Raw genomic sequence first — 22,500 nt, forward strand, 5'->3', positions numbered from 1 at the left:
TCGTAGAAGAAAGTGAGATTCGAAGAAATGAATAGCTAAATGATGAAATTTGGTTAAACACATACACATGAACAAACTACCAAATGATTAACTTTCGTAGTCAAATAGATTTCAAGTATATCTAGACAGATGTCTCCCTTTTTCACATGCACCACATAGAGGTGTATTAAAGCTCAGAGTGCACAACGGGAGACACATTTTTTAAATCTCAAATCAGAGTAAATAAACAACCACTGCCGACTATTTCCGCAATTTTTTTCTATCAAACTTGAATTTAGACAATAAAAACGCTATTTTTCAACTCTGAATGAATCGTCTGGACTTCGAAAACAGTTTCTGGAATCTTCGAAAGTGTTACGTTTGTTAGTCAAACGTCGCTATTTACACGCCACTGTTAAACATTGAATCTACTGAATAGCTGTGAGAAAATTGAGTAAGTCATGGTCTATTGTGTAAACCTTGTTAAGGAATGTACCAACAAAGCTAATACTGTTAATAATTTGAATGTCCACATCTGTGCTTTGAACACCTGTTGCTCTGTCTCAATCCTATTATTGATGTTATGGGATCATCCCTTGTAATATATAGTATCCTAACATATATAAATACAACAAAAGGCTTATTTATAAAGTGTAAAGTCCTTTCCTCTGTGACTGCAGGATATTCAACAAGGCATATTACAGAAACAGGAAAAATTTGTTTAGCTTTTTGGTCATGTATGGCACAATAAGTGTCTTTCTCATCATTTTTATATCTCATGATTATATATTTATTGAATTTTCCATCGGTGCTGAAGGGCATAAATGACCACTCAAAGTCCTTGTGCTCAAATGAAAGTACTGAGTCCATTGGCATGTGGAATCACATCTAAGATCAACAAAAACTTTTCAATTGAGACAGGCTCCACCTTGATCCAATTGGCTCTGCTCGCCAAGATAAACTCCTTAATGACGCACTGGATATATATATATATATTTATATATATATATATATATATATATATATATATATATATATATATATATATATATATATACACACACACACACACACACACACACACATGTATATATATATATATACATATATATCAGCGTGTGTATTGTAACTCCTGAAGATGACCTCTGGTCTAGAGTAAACAACATGTACCTTGGAGATTCTAATAATACCCTGACCTCCAACCTCGGCTCTCTTATTAGAAATATCGAGAGTACTTCTTACAAGTTGAACAATGCTACTACTGCTGTAGACTTCAACAGAACATGTATTCAGAATAGCCTCCCTCCAAATATATATATATATACATATGTATACATATATACATATATATATATATATATATATTTTTTTTCCAACCACAAATCACTTTTAATTCTATGCCATCGCAATCGAGACTGAGAGTCGCTCGAAGGAGGCATTCGTTGGAAATTGAAACGTGAACGAGCCGAAGATTCGAACCCAGCTAATCTGTAACAAAGTTACAGTGACGTAAACCAATACGCTATCAAGAGAGATATTGGTTTACGTCACTGTAACTTTGTTACGGGTTAGCTGGGTTCGAATCCTCGGCTCGTCCACGTTTCAATTTCCAACGGATGCATCCTTCGAGCGACTCTCAGTCTCGATTGCGATGGCATGGAATTAAAAGTGATTTGTGGTTGAAAAAGATATTAATTGATCACTGGGAACCATCCAGTGTGTATGTATGTATGTATATATATATATATATATATATATATATATATATATATATATATATATATATATATAAAGAAAAAAAACGAGGGCAGAGAGGGTCACGGTCCCCATCGTAGAAAAAAGAAATCAGGTATCCACTCAAAGGCAACAATTAAAAGTCTGTTTAGTCAGTTCGCGTGGCTTGTGAAATATATTCCAAGATCTTGCTACACTTACTTTTCTCGAGGACTATGGTATTACTGGGATTACTGACTCTAGGATAAACACAGAAAATAGAGATTTCTTAGCTTAATATAGTATAAAAGGGTACTAGATATTCAGGGGGGAATGGTCATGGAGCAGGCGGCGGTGTAATTCTTTACGTAGAATAGCGCCTACACACACAGGAAATTACTAAACCACAAATAACGAACATTGATTCTGAATATGTGCAAAGTCGCACAGGGTCCGAAAAACGCGTTCTTAGTCTTGTTTCAAACTAAGTAGGGAATTACAGGAACATTATATTGTCTCTAAATGCAAAGAAAATTACAAAGGATTACAAAGGAGGAGCATGCTGACAGGAGATCTTTTGGTCCATAACTAGGTCGGATGCGAAAAAAAATTATAACAATGATAAATGAATAAATAAATAAATAAATAAATAAATAAATAAATAAATAAATAGATAAATAAATAAATAAATAGATAAATAAATTCGTTCATTCATTCATTCATTCATTAATAAGTAAATAAATAAAATTATAATATTATGAATAATGATAGATAGAATAAATAAACAAGATAAAATAAATAGATAGAATTATTCAGATATATCAGAGGAAAAATATTCAAGAACACCTTTGGTCCTTTTCTATCAGAGGGAAGAAAATAAGAACTGATGAAAGGGTAATAGCAGACTTCCTACATTATTATTTTGCGTCTATGTTTACTATTTAGAAGAGCAAAAACGAACAGTCAGTCACACCAGGACAGACAGTACCCACACATCTACTAGGCATGGTTATTGCAGAACATGATGTGATCCACGTTATAAAATAAAATTAAAGTATACAGATCACCTGGGCCAGACAGAATTTACCTGGAATACTTAAGGAAGTCAAAGAAGCAATCAAGCCCCTCAGTGTGATTTTTACTTATCTTTACAATCTGGAATATTTGTGCAAGAACCGAGACTAGCAAATGCTGTACCCTTGTTTAAAAAGGTGACAAATCCAATCCTAGTAATTATCGGCCTCTAAGCCTTACATCAGTTGTCTGTAAACTAATGCAGTCTACCCTGAGAAACAAAATTGTGGATTTCTTGGAGAAAATAATATTATTAAATATTCACACCACGGTTTCCGTAATAAGAGCTCTTGTCTGACAAACCCTCTTGACTTTTTGCATGATATCTATGGAAAGGACGATGAAGGGAGAGCAGTTGACGTCATATACCTTGACTTTCAGAAAACTTTCGAGAAAATACTTCATGGAAGGTTACTAGACGAACTAGAAGGCCATGGTATAATAGGGCATATTCACCAATGGATTTATTTCTGAATGGCTGTCTGATCGTTAGCAATGTGTTGTTCTCAATGGAAAATGCTCAGACTGACACTCTGTATCAAGCGGAGTGCCCCAGGGATCAGTGTTAGGTTCCGTACTCTTTCTGATATACGTTAACGACTTGGATGAATATATGAAGTGAAAATTATCAAAATTTGCATATGATACCAAAATTGCAAATAAGATGATATCCATAGCACAACACAAGACTTATATAGTGATTTGAGAACTCAATGCAAATAGGTGGAAAAATCCCAAATGTTTCTCAATATTGATAAATGCAAAGTACTTCATATCGGAAACAGTAACGCTCAAACCAACTACACTATGAATGAAGTTCAATTGACAGGTGAAGAACAAGAAAAATACCTTGGTGTTGTGATCTCGAATGATCTCAAACCTAGCAAACAGTACTCGAATGTTATTAGAACCCCAAATAGATTAATTAGATCTATAGGTAGAGCTTTAGAGTTTAGAACCGAAGAAATTATTCTTGAGCTTTACAGTGCCCTAGTCATACCTAACCCAGAATACTGTATACAATGCTGGTCTCCATATTACAAGTGGGATATACAGAAGTTAGAAAGGGTGTACCGTAGAGTAAAAATGTTCATTCCTCGGTTAGGGAACAAGCTGTACAAAGAGCGCTTAAGCAAACTAAACTTGTTTAGCCTCTCCAAACGGAGAATGAAAGTAGATCTAATTGAGGTCTTTAAATTTGTCAAAGGAAATGAAAACATGGATGTGGAAAAATATTTTAAGATTGACACCTCCAACGGAACTAGGAGTAATGGTTGTAAGATTATAGGAAAACTATTTCAAACAGATGTAGCAAAATACTCTTTCTTGAATCGTGGTTTTAATAATTTGATTGGTCTACCATCCAACGTCATCGACTGTTACACTGTAGAGATATTCAAAAAAAGTCTCTACATTTACTTAGCTACAAATCCCTGACTAGAATTATTTACTTCTGAATAAATCAATAAAAAAAAAATAACAGTTGTAATAATATGATAGATTAGGTACCGAAACAGCCATGTAAGGATCTATAGGTCTGTTTGTCCATGTAACTCCGCGTAATTTTTCCCTTTGTAAAACAGCACAAAATGTCATTCAGAATATGCAAACTTGCCAACATCAGCGGACAGGAAATCCAAACCCAGTGAGTACAAACTTTCTTGCTGCATCTTTTATACCTTTAGAATATTCAAGACGCGTTCTACTAAGACAAGAGGCTAAAATCGATTCTGCAAAAGCTCAAGGGAATCCAAATGCTCCTGCAGAATTTAACAAATGCTTCGTTGCGTTAAGTGAAGAGTTCCCGAGATCATTTGATGCGCAGAGGGCGTTTTCTTTGGCCTAATGAATTCGCCAGACAGCAGCCAGAACAAATTTGTTCATTAAGAACAAAAGTGGAAGGGTTAATTGAAATAGGTTTAGGACTTTCCTTTTGCGGTGGTGTTTTTATTTCTTTCACACGAATAAAATCATCTGGTGGAAACCAGAACTGATACGCAAGTCGTAACCAACGCTGAAAGGGTCTGCTCGTATTGGAGTAGGTGACATTTGCAAAGCGTTCGAGAACTTCAACTTCGAACCTTAATGTTATAATGTTGTGCCTCTACATGCAGACACAGGCCGGTGACTTTAATTCTATCCTAACTCCTATAATTGCAAATGATACAGCATTTTTTAATGCTTCGAAATTATGCCCCTCGTATTAATTCCAGATAGTTCAAAACTTCGTATAAATCTATAAAAGGGTATTAATGAGATAATATACCCATTCCCACATGACTGAGTCGAAAAATAATCACCAGAATGAATGCAGGGTGATAGAATCAAGTTGGAAGGATCATACTTGAATGCGGGTAAAACAAGGACCATCAGACGGAAAATGTAATTATCAGTCTGTTTCATGCCATCACCATAGTCTGAAGTACCACCGAAGCTGTTTGATGAGCACATTTTCTATTCGGTAATGACGGCTTCTCTCATGTTTTGTATGATTGCAAATTGATAGCCGTTTGTGTAATACTCCATTATGTTTGTATTTACACACATTCGAAAAGGAAGCGTCCAACACAGATCCTGCAATGACCTTTTGGGGAGGTTAAGCCTTTGATCCACTTGAACACCTCTGTTAGATGATCCCGCACTCTGTGTCTTTCCAAATAATGTAAGTTAAGGTGCCTAAGGCTCTCTTCGTAAGGAAAATTTCTGAGTCCATGTATCATTTTGGTTATTCTTCTCTGTACTGATTCTAGTGAATTGATGTCCATTCTGTAGGACGGAGACCAAAACTGTACCGCATAGTCACGATTTCGTTAGCCGTTAAACGGAAAGCCATTACAAAAGAGAAAAAATGAAATACAAAAAATAGATAAATGAGAGAAGAAAAAAAAAAGAGAAAAAACACAATACAAAATACAAATTTAATCTAGCATTACCAAGCTATTTTATTCAGCTGATTAAAAACACACACACACACACACACACACACACACACACACACACACACACACACACACACACACACATATATATATATATATATATATATATATATATATATATATATATTCGATTGAAGACCAGAGCTAATTCAATATCCACTATCTTCTTAGTGATTTTCTCAATTTTTCTAATAGTTTGTTTGATTCTTGAGGGGAGGTCAAACACAATACTTCCGAGATCCATGATGTTATTGTAACACAAAATATAAATACAAGCTTTCGGTTGAGTCATCCAACCATCTTCAGGAAAGTGAGATTACATATACAGAACAGGAGTTTAAATACAAGTAAAATGGGGGGGAACTAGGAGAGTTAGGAGTCAGGTACTGGACGGAGGTGAGGTCTTCGTATCAACAGGACGTCGCTGGACAGCTGGTCACGGTAGCCGGACGTTTGGGTTGCAAACTTCTCCCCAATGCTTCTTACATTGGTGTTACCACTACCTCTGTGAGCAGGAGACTCACAATGCACGCCCGTGAAGGAAGCATACGCAAACACATGACACAAACACACAACAAAACTCCAAGCAGACAAGATTTAGTCAACAACACAAAAATACTTAAACAATGTAACAACACCAAGAAACTACACATCTTAGAAAGAGTCTACATTACACAATACACTCCTATCATTAATATACAGACAGACACAGTTAGTACCTTACAACTACACAGCGAGGCTGCGTGGCAACAAGGCCCAAACGTCCGGCTACCGTGACCAGATGTCCAGCGACGTCCTGTTGATACGAAGACATCACCTCCGTCCAGTACCTGACTCCTAACTCTCCTAGTTCCCCCCCCCCATTTTCCTTGTATTTAAACTCCTGTTCTGTATATGTAATCTCACTTTCCTGAAGATGGTTGGATGACTCAACCGAAAGCTTGTATTTATATTTTGTGTTACAATAACATCATGGATCTCGGAATTATTGTGTTTGATCTCCCCTCAAGAATCAAACAAACTATTAGAAAAATTGAGAAAATCACTAAGAAGATAGTGGATATTGAATTAGCTCTGGTCTTCAATCGAACACGTCTACAAGAAAACTTACTGCCCATTTATATAATATATATATTTATATATATGTATATATGTATATATATATATATGTATATACATATATATATATGTACATACATACATACATATACCAAGGCTTTTTCCCCCTTCCAAGGGAGGTAGCCAAAAAGGGAAAGGCATAAAAACACTCCCACCCATTTCATCCCCAAATACACTCCACACCCCTCCCACCCTTCCTCTCATCTGAGCACCTCCTGGATGACGGGTCATCCCTGCACCCCGCCCACCGCCCTGGGTCAGAAGCAGTGTCGCAAGACACAGTACATCCACAGCAAGGCCGCTTCATTTAATCGGCGACCCCCCCTCTCCGTCCCCCTTTGCATATAGATATATATATATATATATATATATATATATATATATATATATGTATATATATATATATATATATATATATATATATATATATATATATTCAGGTTAAGAACTCTTGATTAATTTATTATTGGTGTCCATAGTCATCTCCTAAATCCCAGACGACCTAGCCTCGGTCGCCCTGTTCCTCTCATCCCTTCCTCTCCCCAATCCATCGTTTGAACCTCCCGACCACCTTCGCTGCAGTGACCTAATTTTTAGATCTTTGTGTCTTCTGGCCCAAGTAGGTTTTATGGGCTAAATAAAATCGCCTGTGTTTTAGCCAGAAGAACTAAAATCTAAGAGAAGTGCACCTCTTACAGGGACTAATTCTACCTGAGTATGACATGTGCATTTTTATTCGCATATGTTGCCAAGGCTGATGTTTGCGTGATTATACAGTACACTTTTTACTACTGTTGACCTGTTTATTTACCTATTTGTGTGTTTATATAAGTCCTAATTAATTTTTATTTGTTTATTCGTTTGATCACTTCTTCAATTATTTGTTTGTTTGTCTGCTTATTTATTGTTTATCATTTCATATGCCCATTGCTTATATATTATTGTATTTATAATTATCTATTTATTAGCATACCTATTTCTTTATCTATATATCTATTTGTTTGTTTATTTGCCTAATTATCTATTTATAAGTTTGTCTATTTATCACTTCTATTTCCATTTTTTATTTTGTTATTTCATATTTCAACAATCTCTTTTCTTTTGTTAAAAATGCATTTGCGGACTCCCAGACGCAAGAGCTCTTGGCAGACAAAACAAGACTAGTGAATCGACCAACAACAATAGCTCTTCGTCTCAATCTTTCTTTCTTTGCTCTTTTTTCGCTTGATCATTGCAGTCTCACGTTCTTGCACTGTACCTTGCTCACCTTCTTCACTGTCGTCTTACGCGCTAAGATCAACAAACGCACGCACTCAGTATTCCATCTGTTTATACTCCCTCCTGAAGCATCTCATTTCTGCAGGGATTCAATGGTCCTTAAAGCGGTTCTAAGCTCAACAAGTACAGTACAAGCTCATCTAATCCTTCTTATGCTCATACGCTTTTATGAAACTTCTTGTCTGTTCCATTATTCTTAACATAGTTTCAGCTCTTCTCTTGAGATACATTTCTCGACAGCCCTCCAGAGAAGGCGCTTTTTTTTTTCTACACGAACTGACTCGAGAATATTTACAGCCCGCAATTCTTCCTTCCCAGCCTTTGTGTCATCGTGGCACGCGACGTCGTTTCTCCATTTCATAGTTTTTCTTGTGGACTTGAGGTCCCAAACTCTTCTTTGAATAAAATAGATTTATTCTAGAAAGAACAGAAATCTGTAAAGAGTGTCAATTAACATGTGTGGGGGGATTTACCTAATGACTTTACTTTACAACTCTAGCCGACTTTAAATTTCGTAGTTGCCTGCCTGCCTGCCTGCCTGCCTACAGCTCACGGGAAACCTTGTCCAACTCATAGGACATATCGAACATGATTCCTTGGTACGGTGGGTTCTTGATTGGTTGTTTTGTTGGTTAAATGGTTGGTTGGTTGGTTGGTTGGTTGGTTGGTTGGTTGGTTGGCTGGTTGGTTGGTTGGTTGTCTGGTTGGCTGGTTGGTTGGTTGGTTGGTTGGTTGGCTGGTTGGTTGGTTGGTTGGTAGGTTAGTTGGTTGGTTGGTTGGTTGGTTGGTTGGTTGGTTGGTTGGTAGGTTGGTTGGTTGGTTGGTTGGTAGGTTAGTTGGTTGGTAGGTTGGTTGGTTGGTTGGTTGGTTGGTTGGTAGATTAGTTGTTGGTTGGTTGGTAGATTAGTTGGTTGGTTGGTTGGTTGGTTGGTAGGTTAGTTGGTTGGTTGGTTGGTTGGTTGGTTGGTTGGTAGGTTAGTTGGTTGGTTGGTTGGTTGGTTGGTTGGTTGGTTGGTTGGTTGGTTGGTTGGTTGGTTGGTTGGTTGGTTGGTTGGTTGGTTGGTTGGTTGGCTCTTCCCTCAACCAAATGTTGTGTTAGTTCGAAGTGCATCAGTGTGATGACCCATGATAGTAGGGCGATGCTATTTTGTGCTTATTACTGGCCATCTATCCTGATTAGAACTTGGAATTGAAACGTATGATAATTATTGGTTATTAACACGTACTGTTAATAGGACTGTACAAAGTGAAGCGTGCTAAATTATAGTCAGAATGAGAATACGTAATCTTTAAAATGTACAATAAGGACCCCAAATATAAGTAAAAATATTACGTCTTAGGGTTAGCAACATACTACTTGATGTATAAGGAAGGCGCTGCTGAAATAAATACAGGTTAATATATGTTGATGTATATTTATATATAATGGTTTATTAATTGTATTTCAGAAACCTCAGGTGTCAAAACTACATTCACATAAAAATAGTATCGGTAATATAAGTGGTTTAAAAATCTTATATTATTGTACTTTTGTCATAAAATTAGTAATGAGCAACTCTGTTAGATACATTTTATTACATACATACATATACCAAGGCTTTTTCCCCCTTCCAAGGGAGGTAGCCAAAAAGGGAAAGGCATAAAAACACTCCCACCCATTTCATCCCTAAATACACTCCACACCCCTCCCACCCTTCCTCTCATCTGAGCACCTCCTGGATGACGGGTCATCCCTGCACCCCGCCCACCGCCCTGGGTCAGAAGCAGTGCCGCAAGACACAGCACATCCACAGCAAGGCCGCTTCATTTAATCGGCGACCCCCCCTCTCCGTCCCTCTTTGCATATAAGGAGAGGACGGGGAGAAATCCCTTCGGGCTGCGTAAAAAATTACTCACACATACTACCCCACCCCCCGCCCATTCCTCCTCATGCAGTCACAACATCATCCATATACAACCATTCTCCACTCACCTCTGTCTTCCGTCCTTGAAAAGATACATTTTATTACCATAATAAAATTATTCAAATATAAAAACATTAAATCTCTTGATTCTAAAGGGAATTGATAACACCAGAAGTGACAAAATTTTCATACTGAATGAGAATCAGACAAGAAATAATGGTCTCAAACTGTCAGAAAATAGATCTAATTTGGAAGTGGGTAGAGACAACTTCGCCAACCGTGTAGTTAATGAATGAGATAAACTTCCTGCAGAGGCAGTGCATTGTAATTTAGTTCGAAGCTTTAAGATTCGTTTAGATAAACACCTAAGCAAGATGCTGTAATGCCTGCCATTTATCTTATATTATTTGTTTATTTGTTTGTATTTATTTATCTGTTTCTTCATTATTATTTATTTGATTATTATTTACTATTATTTACCTGTCCATTTATTATTATTTACTGTTTACTTGTTTGTTTATTATTTAACCTTAAATTTATTTATTTCTATTTATTATATTATAATTTATTTATTCATCCTTATAATTTTTTCGCATCCGACCTAGTTATGGACCAAAAGGTCTTCCGTCGGCATGCTCCTCCTTTGTAATCCTTTGTAATCCTTATTGGCGACCATATTGGAAAATGGCTCCCATTCGCCTCCTGGGCAAGGTTCGAAATGGCCCCATATTTGAAAATCTTTATAAGGGTCTAGACTAACATTTTGCCAAATTTCATGCTTTTAACCCAATTTGGACAATTGCATTATATTTTGTCACTTATCCGCTTAATTATAAAGCAGAGACACTTTGTGCAGCTTTGCGCAGTTTTATGCGTGGAAAGTTTACCATACAAATACAAATTGTCTCTGAGGTGTGGGAAAAAGACTCACTGACGTCGTAAATCTAGGAGCAACTTCCGTCGAGACATTAATCAGCAAGAGGCAGCAGTTCGTGAAATCGGAGGTCTCAGAACCAAGGTCCTTGAACTCACGAAGCGAAAATTATCGTTTGGCTCCAGCCAAAACTAGACATCTCGAGAATGCCTTCACAACAGAGATGCACGTTATAATAGCCTTGGCCCTTCCAACAAGCTGTCTCACACGGTGTTACATAGAATTACCTGGCGTTAGCCAGAATATAGCACCTAAAGAATACTATCGCAGCAAGGGATCTAATTGAGAGAGAGAGAGAGAGAGAGAGAGAGAGAGAGAGAGAGAGAGAGAGAGAGAGAGAGAGAGAGAGAGAGAGAGAGAGAGAGAGAGAGAGAGAGAGAGAGAGAGAGAGAGAGAGAGAGAGAGAGAGAGAGAGAGAGAGAGAGAGAGAGGCTTAACAATTAGATAAAATCGTTCGGTCTTAACTAGAGCCAGACATATGAAGAGAGTCGTCACAGCGAAGGTTCAACACAGCTGATGATAGAGAATACAAAACTTGTACATAATCAGGGTTTTATGAGGAATCACTAAACGCACATACTGTGAGTAGTAAAAATACGTTTTCACATTTCACTGTCACAAAAAACGGGAAATGAGATGTTGACAGCTGATGAATTATTCTATTTTTTTATAATCACTTTTGAATCGGGCACCATTATACAGCAAATATTTTATTTTTAAAGCAGAATTGTCGAGTCTCAAACAGCGGTTAACCTTTTGACCCCTACTTTTGATTCTATATACTGCTTGTCACTAGTTTACGTTATTCAGTCAAAGAAATCCAATACAGGGAACTCAATGAGGGACTTTGTTCGATCGAGACCCTTTTTCGTTCCTAGCTGACTTCTCCACTGAATAAAATCCTCTGGTGGAGTAGAGATAAAGGGGTAAAAAAACCTCGGCTTAGAGGCTTTAAAGGAACATGAGAATTATACACACACACACACACACACACACACACACACACACACACACACACACACACACACACACACACACACACACACACACACACACACACGTAACCCTTGTTCACCTAGCAGTGAGTAGGTACGGGACGTTAGTCAAGTTGTGACCTTGTTGTCCCGGTGTGTGGTGTGTGAGTGGTCTCAGACATACCCAGAGATCGGCAAATAATGAGCTCTGAGCTCACTGCCGTAGGGTGGTGTCTGGCTGTCTCGACAAGAGACTGCAGCAGATCCGAGGTGAATACACACACACACACACACACACACACACACACACACACACACACACACACACACACACACACACACACACACACACACACGCACACACACACACACACACACACACACACACACACACACACACACACACACACACACACACACACACACACACACACACACACATACATATATATATATGTATATATATACATATATATACATACATATATATATATATATTTATATATATATATATATATGCATATATATAAATATATATATGCATATATATATATATATAAATATGTATATATATATATATTAGTGTATCCAGGAAGAATATTTTCTTGTTGACAGACGAGATTAAATGATATTGCTGTTTCTGCATTGTTTATCTTTTTGTTAAGAACTTCAATTTCTCTTGTTTGGGGTTTGGGGACTGCAGCCTTTACCATAATCCCCAAACAAGAATACCTCACAAAAATGGACAACATTCTAGCTGACACCTCCAAGTTCACAAAAATCACTCGTAATCCTACGGAACAGTTCAAAAAGAAAATCAACAATGTAATAGATACCATCAACGCCTCATCGTCTAGCCCACACTTTAACAAATTAACAGGGGACTACTCCCCTGGCCACGCTTTTGGAAACGTAAAAACACACAAGCCCAACAACCCCATTCGTCCTATCATCTCCCAAATTCCCACAGCGACTTATTCAGTAGCCAAAAGACTGAACGAAATTCTCACCCTATACGTACCCACGGATTACGCTCTGACATCAGCCCAAGAATTCCTAGAAATCCTAGCAAATGCCCCTCCCGCAGAAAATCACATTATAGCATCGCTGGACGTAGAAAGTTTATTCACAAACATCGACGTCGACAGAACAATACATTTCATCCTAGATAGAGTCTATCGATGCGACAACACACCGACACTGAACATTCCAGAAGCTTCCTTACGCACCCTTTTAGAGATCTGTACCAAAGAAGCCCCCTTCACATGTCCACGGGGTAATATGTACAAACAAATAGATGGAGTCGCCATGGGAAACCCCTTAGGAGTCCTTTTCGCAAATTTTTTCATGGGAACCATAGAGAAGCTCACACTCGCCACCAACCGACCATCCATTTATTGCCGCTATATAGATGACATTTTCGTTAGAGCCAAAGATATTCAAGAACTCCAAAGACTCAGAGAACAACTCATAGAAGCTTCCGGCCTTAACTTTACGTTCGAAGAATCGAACAACGGACGTTTGCCCTTCCTCGATGTCTTAGTAACCAGTCATAACAACAAGTACACCGCATCAGTATACGTAAAACCTAGCAACAAAAACCTCTGTCTTAATGGTAAAAGTGAATGCCCTCAACGATATTTAAACTCCACTATCAACGCATACATACGACGCGCCATATCACACTGCTCTACATGGAAAGATACACACACTGAACTGGAAAGACTTACCCAAGTCCTTATTAACAATGGGTATAGTAACAAGTTAATTAACGAAGCAACAAAACGAGCCATCAACAACTGGTATTCTAACAAACCTACCACACAAAACAAGAAAACATCAATATATATTACAGAAATTACATGTCATCAGAATATAAGACAGATGAAAAAGTCATTAAGGACATAATTACAAAACACGTCAAGCCCACTGACCCAGAAGACAAAATATCACTGACCATATACTACAAGACCCGAAAGACGTCACAACTTTTACTGAGAAACCGCCCTCCCAAATCGACATCGTCTTTACAAGATAATCACGTCATTTACCAACATAACTGTACTGTTGAGAACTGTGGGTCTCAAACATACATTGGAATGACGAGGACTAAACTTACAAGACGTTTGACCTGCCACCTACAACATGGATCCATAAAGAATCACTATAACACCAAACATAATACTTCCCTCACCCGTCAAAACTTAGAAGAAGGAACAGTAATAATAGACAGAGAAAGAGACTCCCGCAGATTAGCATTTATTGAAGCAATTTATATAGCAGAATTAAAACCAACCATGAACATACACAGTATAGACCTCCAGATTCTCCCATCCCACAAGCGGACCTGACCTGACCTCTCCTAGTGATTCCTGATGACTACGTAGCAGCCAATCAGGATGATCGCTTCACACGACACCATCCAAACAATCAGAAATAAAATAGTATATAAACATCACACACACACACACAAACAATTAGCCTGAAGATGGTCTCCAGAGAAGACCGAAACGATGCAACCTCATACGGACAGCTACTCAGCAAATTATCAGTCCAACACCGTAAATTAGCAAGAGAAATTGAAGTTCTTAACAAAAAGATAAACAATGCAGAAACAGCAATATCATTTAATCTCGTCTGTCAACAAGAGAATATATATATATATATATATATATATATATATATATATATATATATATATAAAGAGCTTTTCCCCCTTATAAGGGAGGTAGCTAAGTCAAAAGTACGTACCTACTCCCACCATTCCATTCTCCCACCACCTCCCTCCCACTCATCGCTTTTCACCCCTGTATCCCACCCACTGCCCCGGGTCAGAAGCAATGCAGCAAGGCACAGCATATCCACAGCAAGGCTGCTTCACTTAATCGGTGACACCCCACCCCACCCTCTCCGTCCCTGTCACGCCACACCTATGAGCCAGGCTAATCGTGACAAAAATAAATAAATAAATAAATAAATATAAAAAAATAAGGCCGTGCGCAATTCGGATGAGTGACAGAGATCAGGCAGGATCGTTAAACTCTTCATTAGAATTAGTCGTTTATAAGAATGAAAATAAATACATACAACATAAATGGACATAGAATAAGAATAGCAAGATATGTTACATGAACTATAAATGTACAATTAATTACCAACCAGAGTAGCTGGGTGTGCGTTTGTATGTAGCACGTCAGAATAGGAGGGCAAAATGAAGTCTTGATTATGTTGTAGATGGGAACAAATGCGTTGTTTGAGGTGAGGCTGATGCACGATAACTTCTGGTATGGGAATCTTCTGATAGTTGAGAACACGTAGGAGATTAGTCAATGTTTCTTAGTCGATGAATAACAGTGTGTCAAGCCGTACTTAGTCGATCAGCAGTCTGGAGATGTCCGAAGCAATTCGGAAAAACACGAAGGCTTTGCACTTCACGCAGAGATTGGGCAATCGTTGTGGTCCAAAGAACTTGTTTAGTTGAGTTGTCGTAATCGAAAAAAAAAAAAAAAAAATTCTACGCAGATTCAGATGTTCCGTGGGTGCCTGCTTGTTTTTTTTTTTTTTTTTTTTTTAATCTTTTCTGCTCTTTTCGTCTTCTGATTTTCTTTCTTTCTATTCTCTGTTGACTCTTCTATTGGTCTCTTCGGCTGCTCTTTGTTTCTCCTTTTATAGCCCGGGAATGGGTGCTTACGTTTAAGACACCTCCAACCAATGGGAAAGCAGGACGCGCTTTCTCGCCAAATCATGTAACGTTTCTGAGCTTGGCGTGATCTGACAGAACGTATAATCGTGCTCCCAACAGACGGATATTGCGCAATGGGTTATATATGACATATATTTTATGAAATGCAATACAAACTATAATGCACACTACACATATTCACGCAAGTCGTGCCTTAAAAATACAACCAGGAGACTTTATTCACGCAAGGGCGTTACACAACACAACCACGTGTTTTATTCACGCTAAGGATGTTACAGTCCCCTTATGCAGAAATAAAGAACACGGGGTGAAATCCCTTGGGGCTGCGTCAAAATATCATTCACACATAAGCACTTCCTAACCCTCCATCCTCCACTCCTCCTTCTTTGCTTAACAGTACCATCTACACACAGTCACTCTCCACCCATCCCTATCTCCTGCCTCGCCCTTCCTGGCTCAACAGACATTCCCATCTTGCTCAACGCCCCTTCAGCCCATCCATCCATCTCATCCCCTGCCGTCCCTTCAAATTCACTCCTTCCACATCTGCCTTCCACACCTCTTTTACTAATCTTTCTTCACTCATTCTTTCCGTGTTTTCAAACCAACACACTAATCTTTCATCATCACTATCTATCATCTTCTTTTCCCTTCCCGCTCTTCTCCTCGCCTCCTCGTTTCTCACTCTATCCATCCTTGTAACCCCTACCATACTTCTCAGACATTTCATCTCAAACATATTTTTTTTCAGTCTGCCTCTTAAATTCTGTGTGTCTGCTCCATACAATGCCGTTGGCACAATCACCACCATTATAAAATCCCCTTTTTGCATCCAATTCCAGATGCCTATTTCTCATGACATTTTAATCCCCCAAGGCACATTCTACCAATCTACAATTTACCTCCACCTCCATTCCTCCCTTTCCTGCCAAATGCGAACCCAAAAACCTAAAGCTATCCACCTCCTCCAGCCTCTCTTCTTTAAGACTTAATTCCAACTCACTGCAATACTCTCCCCTTGTACATCTCATCACTTTGCTTTTACCCACATTTACCTTCAACTTTCTACATCGCATACCATCCCAAACTCCGTCGCTAATTCCCTTAATCCAATCTTTGACCTTGCAACAAGAGCAGTGTCGTCAGCAAAAGGCAACTGGTTCACCTTCCACTTTTCTCAATTTTCTTCAATTATCTCCAGTCCTTGCCTATTACCCTCGCCTTTACCTTCCACACCACCCCACCCATGTTCATATTGAGCAGCCACGGTTACATGACACATCCCTAAGGTAGCTCTACCTATACCTCAAACCTCTCGTTCTCTCCATTTCTAATCCTAACACAGGCTCTACCACTCTCGTAAAAAAAAAAAAAAAAAAAAAAAAAAAAAAAAAAAAAATCCCTTAACAGCTCTCCCACAAACCCATATATCTGCAAAACTTCTCACAGTGCCTTCCTGCCTACCTTGCCATAAACATTTTCCAAATCTATAAAGGCTTATTTTATATATGTATATATATATATATATATATATATATATGTATATATATATATATATATATGTATATATCCATGTGTATATATATATATATATATATATGTATGTATATACATATATATATATATGTGTGTATATATATATATATATACATATATATGTATGTATATATATATTTGCCAAAACCACTTGAAAAATAAAAGAATTGATTACCGAACGTTATCGTCTATTCAAGACATCATCAAGGTACAAAGAATACAGAAAATGAACAAGGTCGTAATATTTACATAGTGGTAGAGGAACTGGGAGAGGTCCAATGTTACCCGATTCCAAAAGAATTATTTACAATCTTTTTAATAATAAAGTTATCTAACTTATACAAACCTAAGCTTAAATTCATATTATTTTCAAAACTATTTTTAATGTAACATGATTCAATTATAACATAAGAACATAAGAACATAAGAAATAAAGGAGACTGCAAAAGACCATAAGGCCTACACTAGGCAGCTCCGTATCCATCACCACCTGTCATCCCCATCCATAAAGTTGTCTAATCGTTTTTTAAAACAACTGATAGTTTCAGCGCTTACTACATGGTTACTAAGTTTATTCCATTCATCGACCACCCTATTAGTAAACCAATTCTTGCCTATTTCCTTATGTTCCTTTCTACAATGTTATGACATGATGCAATAACTTTTGTGCTTTTCCAATCAATAATATGGGAGAACTCTTTTTGGTCGACGAAAAGTCCACTTGACATTTGACCCGTTTTTATATTGTATTTATGTTGACTAATCCTTTTGTTTAAATCCTTTCCTATTTGGCCTATGTACTTAAAATCACACACTTTATAAGGTATGCTGTAGATACATCCTTCTTTTTCCTTTGGAGAATTTCTAATGAGATAGTTCTTAACATTATTGTTGTTATTAGATATCACCTGAATACCAAAGCTTTTAGATATTTGGGAAAGGGTGATAAAATTTTCATGGTAAGGAATTGCTCGAATGTTCTTCAATTTGAATTCGTTTACTTGAGAGGTGTTAAAATATGTTCTGTTTTTGTTTTGTTTTTTGTTTTTTCTTCTTATGCTTTATCCATCAAATTTTTTGGATATTTTAAATTCTGACCAATCTCATCTTCAAGATACTCAGGAAAACATACTCTAAACGCTCTCAAGAACATAGAAGAAAAACAGATAACTTCGTATTTTGATGATGGTATGAATAGAAATGAATGTATGAGAGAACATTGGTTGGTCTTCTGTAGACATTAAATGATGAGCGACGAGTGACGAGCATGGTAAGAGGCTTCGTCAGGACATTCTGAACATGGAAACCCGGTATCAAGGAAAATGGAGCTCTTCAGTGTTGGACACTGGAAAGGGATCTCCCACGAACAAAATGCACTCGAAAGTCATACAATTCTACATTTTAAAGGTAAGTTTTATTGAAATATCAGCCTCATTTTTATCAGTTATGATTGTTTGAAATTTAATATGCCATCAAAGAAAAAGTATGCCTGATAGAAAAAATCTGAACACATGTTTAAAATCAGCAGATTTTTTTTTTTTATCAAATTCACCTCCTTTTGCTTGTGAGACAAGTATTTTAATAAATGGAAAATATACAACTCCCAAATGAGCAATACGTGAGTATAATACACAACAGAGTACACATAATACACAACATAATGATACGATACTACATTGGTACTATACCATCACACGAGACAGGCGGCGGCGATGGCGGTGACGGGTGGCGGCGACTCAGCGAGCGTCCGGGACAGACAGCGATTCGGCAGGCTGCTCTGGCGGTGGTAGCGGCTCAGCAGGAGGGGAGGTCGGCAGCGGTAGCGGCAGTGACGGCAGTGGCGACTCAGGGGGCGTCCGGTTCAGGCAACGGTGGCGGCCAGCAGGCTAGGCGGGTGGCGGCGACTCAACAAAATGCTGCGGCGGCGACTCAGTAGGCGAGCCGGCGGCGGTGGTGGCCAGCAGGCGGGGGTCGCAGCGACTCAGCAGGCTGCTGCGGCGGCGGTAGTTGCTCAGCAGGAAGGAAGGTCGGCGGCGGTGGCGGCAGTGGTGGCAGTGGCGGAGGCCAGCAGGCATAGCGAGTGGCGGCAACTCAGCAGGCAGGAGGTGGGGTTGGTAGCGGTGTCGGTGGCTCAGCGGGTGTCTGGGAAAGGCAGCGACTCAGTAGGCTACTGCGGCGGCGGTAGCGGCTCTGCAGGAGGGGAGGTCGGCGGCGGCGGGGGCGGTGGTAGCGGCGGCCAGCAGGCAGGGCGGGTGGCGGCGGCTTAGTGGGCGGCAACCAGCAGGTAGAGCAGTTGGAGGTGGCGGTGGCCAGCAGGCAGGGTGGGCAACGGCGGTGGTAGTGGCGACCAGCAGGCAGCGAGGTCAGCGGCTGCCAACACGCGGTCCTGCGGTTAGTTGCTAGAACGGCCGCTCTCCAGGGTCACCATTTGAAGTAGCTGGCGCTGGAATGCCATTGTTGCTACTACTGAGCACTTGCTAATAGTAAATCCCGGTAAGAGGTTAAGAAAATTCTTGTTCTTCAATTCTTTCTCCCCCCCCCCTATTAACAGAAGCCTGGGTGTTCAAGTCACTTCGGGGTCACCATTTGTAGGAGCTGGCGCTTGACTGTTTTGTTGGTATTACTGAACACCTGCTAGTAGTACGAACAACAAGGAAGAGGTTAAGAAAACTCCTGTTCCTCAATTTTTACTTCCTTACCCCCTTTATTAACAAAAAATTAAAACAAGTCTATACAGAGGCGAGATGACTCGCCGGTGAACATAATAATATGCAAGAAAGGCATATTACATATTAGACAAAGACAAGAGGTGACTATAAGCTACACCGTGGATGCAGAAAAAAGACCATCGAAGAGGTTCTTGATTTGGTGGAAGAAAAAAGGTAACTACTGAGGGAACATCAGCTGAGAATTGTGGGTTTCGTGGTAAGGAGGAGGATGGACAACGTTGGTCTCACAGGAACAAGGGAAGGAAAAAAGAAGTAGAAAAAAAAAGATGGCTTGGCAAAAATATTAACCAATGGACTGCAACCCTCACGGCTGTTTCAAGATGTCTAACAAAGAAACAAGGCTTTCTGTGGTCACCAACACCCATAATATCTATGGATAGCACATAAAAAAAACGTCAGTGTGTGTGTGAGGGTGTCTTTGTGAATGAACGGATATGTTGTTGTATCTATTGTCAAAATCATGTAACAAGTGACAGAAATATTTACTAAAGGAGAATAATTGTATCAATTAGTAAATAAAAAATATATCCATTAAAGCTTGCCGCAAGGCAATTAAATACAAAAATGAATCAGTTTCCGGCAAGAAATTGCCGAATTTTTTTCATTTCACACAGGCCTTAGTCCACAATGTTATGTTGGAGTTCTCTAACTTGGAATGAAATTGTCTGATGGCATCCAGAATGAAATATATATATACTTTTATTTTAATTATTATTTGATATATATATTTCTATATATGCAAATGAGACTAAATATTGTGCAGGTATATATATATTCCATAGGAGTAAAAAATTTATAGTATATTTGTCTAATAAAAACCAAGGACTTGTTCAAGACGTCTGCAGCTAGCTGCATCTTTTTTATCCATCTTTCCCATCTTCTTATTGTCTTCTTTGGTCATTGTATGACAGCATTTTCAAAAGGAGATGTTTCCAGTATAAAGAGGGGAAAGTAGGGGGCAAGAGAGAGAGACACGCAGACATACAAGACTAGCAAACTGACAGAGAGATCGACGGGCAAGCAAAGAAGATAACGGCTGAAAAATAGAGAGGGAAGCACAGAAAGAGAAAGAAATGGAATTTAAAAAAGTGTATGTCATCCTGTGTTTACCTAAGGGGGATCCATATTTACACTAGATAATGGTAAAAAAAATTATGACCTGAGGCGGCTGTCTGTCTCTTTACAGATGGTAGGAAATCGCAGAAAAAAGAGAGGGAGAGTGAGAGAGAGAGAGAGGGGAGGGGAGGAAGGGGAGGAAGAAAAAGTTCGAGAAAGGGACTGGTGGATAGGGAAGGGAACGAGAGAGAAAGAGAGAGAGAAAGACAGAAACAGAGAGAGAGAGAGAGAGAGAGAGAGAGAGAGAGAGAGAGAGAGAGAGAGAGAGAGAGAGAGAGAGAGAGACGGGGGAGATGGAGGCAAGCAGGGAGAGAGATGATATATTCTTGTGGCATTGAGCTTTCGACCAAACACAAGTGTTCCTTTGTCCCCGAGAGAAATGTCAACACAATTGGGTATTCGTAGATGCTAATAAGATGTACAGTAGAGTTAAATTCTTCTCGAAATCGACATTTCCATTTAGAAAAAAAAAAAAACTGCTGAGGGGAAGGGAAGGGGAGGAGAGGGCGGTTTTAAGCAGTCACTCTAGTAAGTGCAACTGAAGAGGGAGGAGGGAGGCGGGAAACGACACTCGTGGCAAACATTCAGGTTTGTATACCATCAAGCTTCGCAAGTTAACATGTATGAGGAAAGGGTCACTGTATATATATCAAGAAGTTTTTAAGAAACTGATTCCAAAAGTTGTCCAGATTTCTCCAGGGAGCTGCGCAATTTGCGACCTTTCCCTGAAAGGACCTTATATAGACATTTCAAAACATGAGATCGAACAGATAATGGAGCCAATGACACTGGAATTGAAAAATGAGTCCTTTGATTTTTTTCTGGTCCACTCCTTTTGGTCTTTAGCTAGGTTTTCACATAAATTTAATGAAATAAAAATGAAACGGAGATGAGGGTTCTTAAATGTAGATGTCATCGTGTCATGTCTGGTTACAAAGAACATCCACTGAGAAATCCTAAGAAGGAATGAAAAAAGTCGGTAATATCTAAATCCTTGGCGAATTTTGTTACGCTTGCTCTACAAATCAGAGATACTGTAGATCCGGAATGCCGTATTCAAAAATATTTAGCTAACCCACGGCTTCATAATGTATTTTCAATACATATACCAAGGGCTTTTCCCCCCTTACAAGGGAGGTAGCCAGAGTCAAAGACATAATTCCATTCCCACTTATTTCATCCCAACATACTCCACTCCCATTCACTATCCCTCCCTCCCTCCCTCTTTTCTTGGCTTTTCCAAGATGACGGGTCATCCCTGAATCTCGCCCACTGCCCTGTGTCAGAAGCTATGCAGCAAGACACAGGACATCCACAGCAAGGCCGCTTCATTAAATCGGCGACCCCCCTCTCCGTCCCCTCGTACAGAGGAAGAGAAGACGGGGAGAAATCCCTTTGGGCTGCGTCAAAATATCATTCACGCATATTCCCTCACCCCACCCCACTCACTCCCTTCCATGCATCACAGTATCATCCATATACAATTATTCTACACTCATTCC

The 22,500-nt window shown here is 39.0% G+C and overlaps 1 protein-coding gene across 1 annotated transcript in view; it reads left to right on the plus strand.

The window, feature by feature from the left end:
- Window positions 1-21,377: 21,377 nt before the first annotated feature.
- The window catches only part of LOC143023783 (gastrin/cholecystokinin type B receptor-like), a 16,231-nt gene continuing 15,108 nt past the window's right edge, over window positions 21,378-22,500 (plus strand). The window contains exon 1 of the mRNA XM_076182399.1: window positions 21,378-21,393. Within this exon, the coding sequence (XP_076038514.1) occupies window positions 21,378-21,393 (16 nt within the window). The remainder of the gene's footprint in view (window positions 21,394-22,500) is intronic.

The sequence above is a fragment of the Oratosquilla oratoria genome, unplaced genomic scaffold (genome assembly GCF_046742065.1).
Source record: "Oratosquilla oratoria isolate Oo_2021 unplaced genomic scaffold, ASM4674206v1 SCAFFOLD60, whole genome shotgun sequence".
Taxonomy (NCBI): Eukaryota; Metazoa; Arthropoda; class Malacostraca; order Stomatopoda; family Squillidae; genus Oratosquilla; species Oratosquilla oratoria.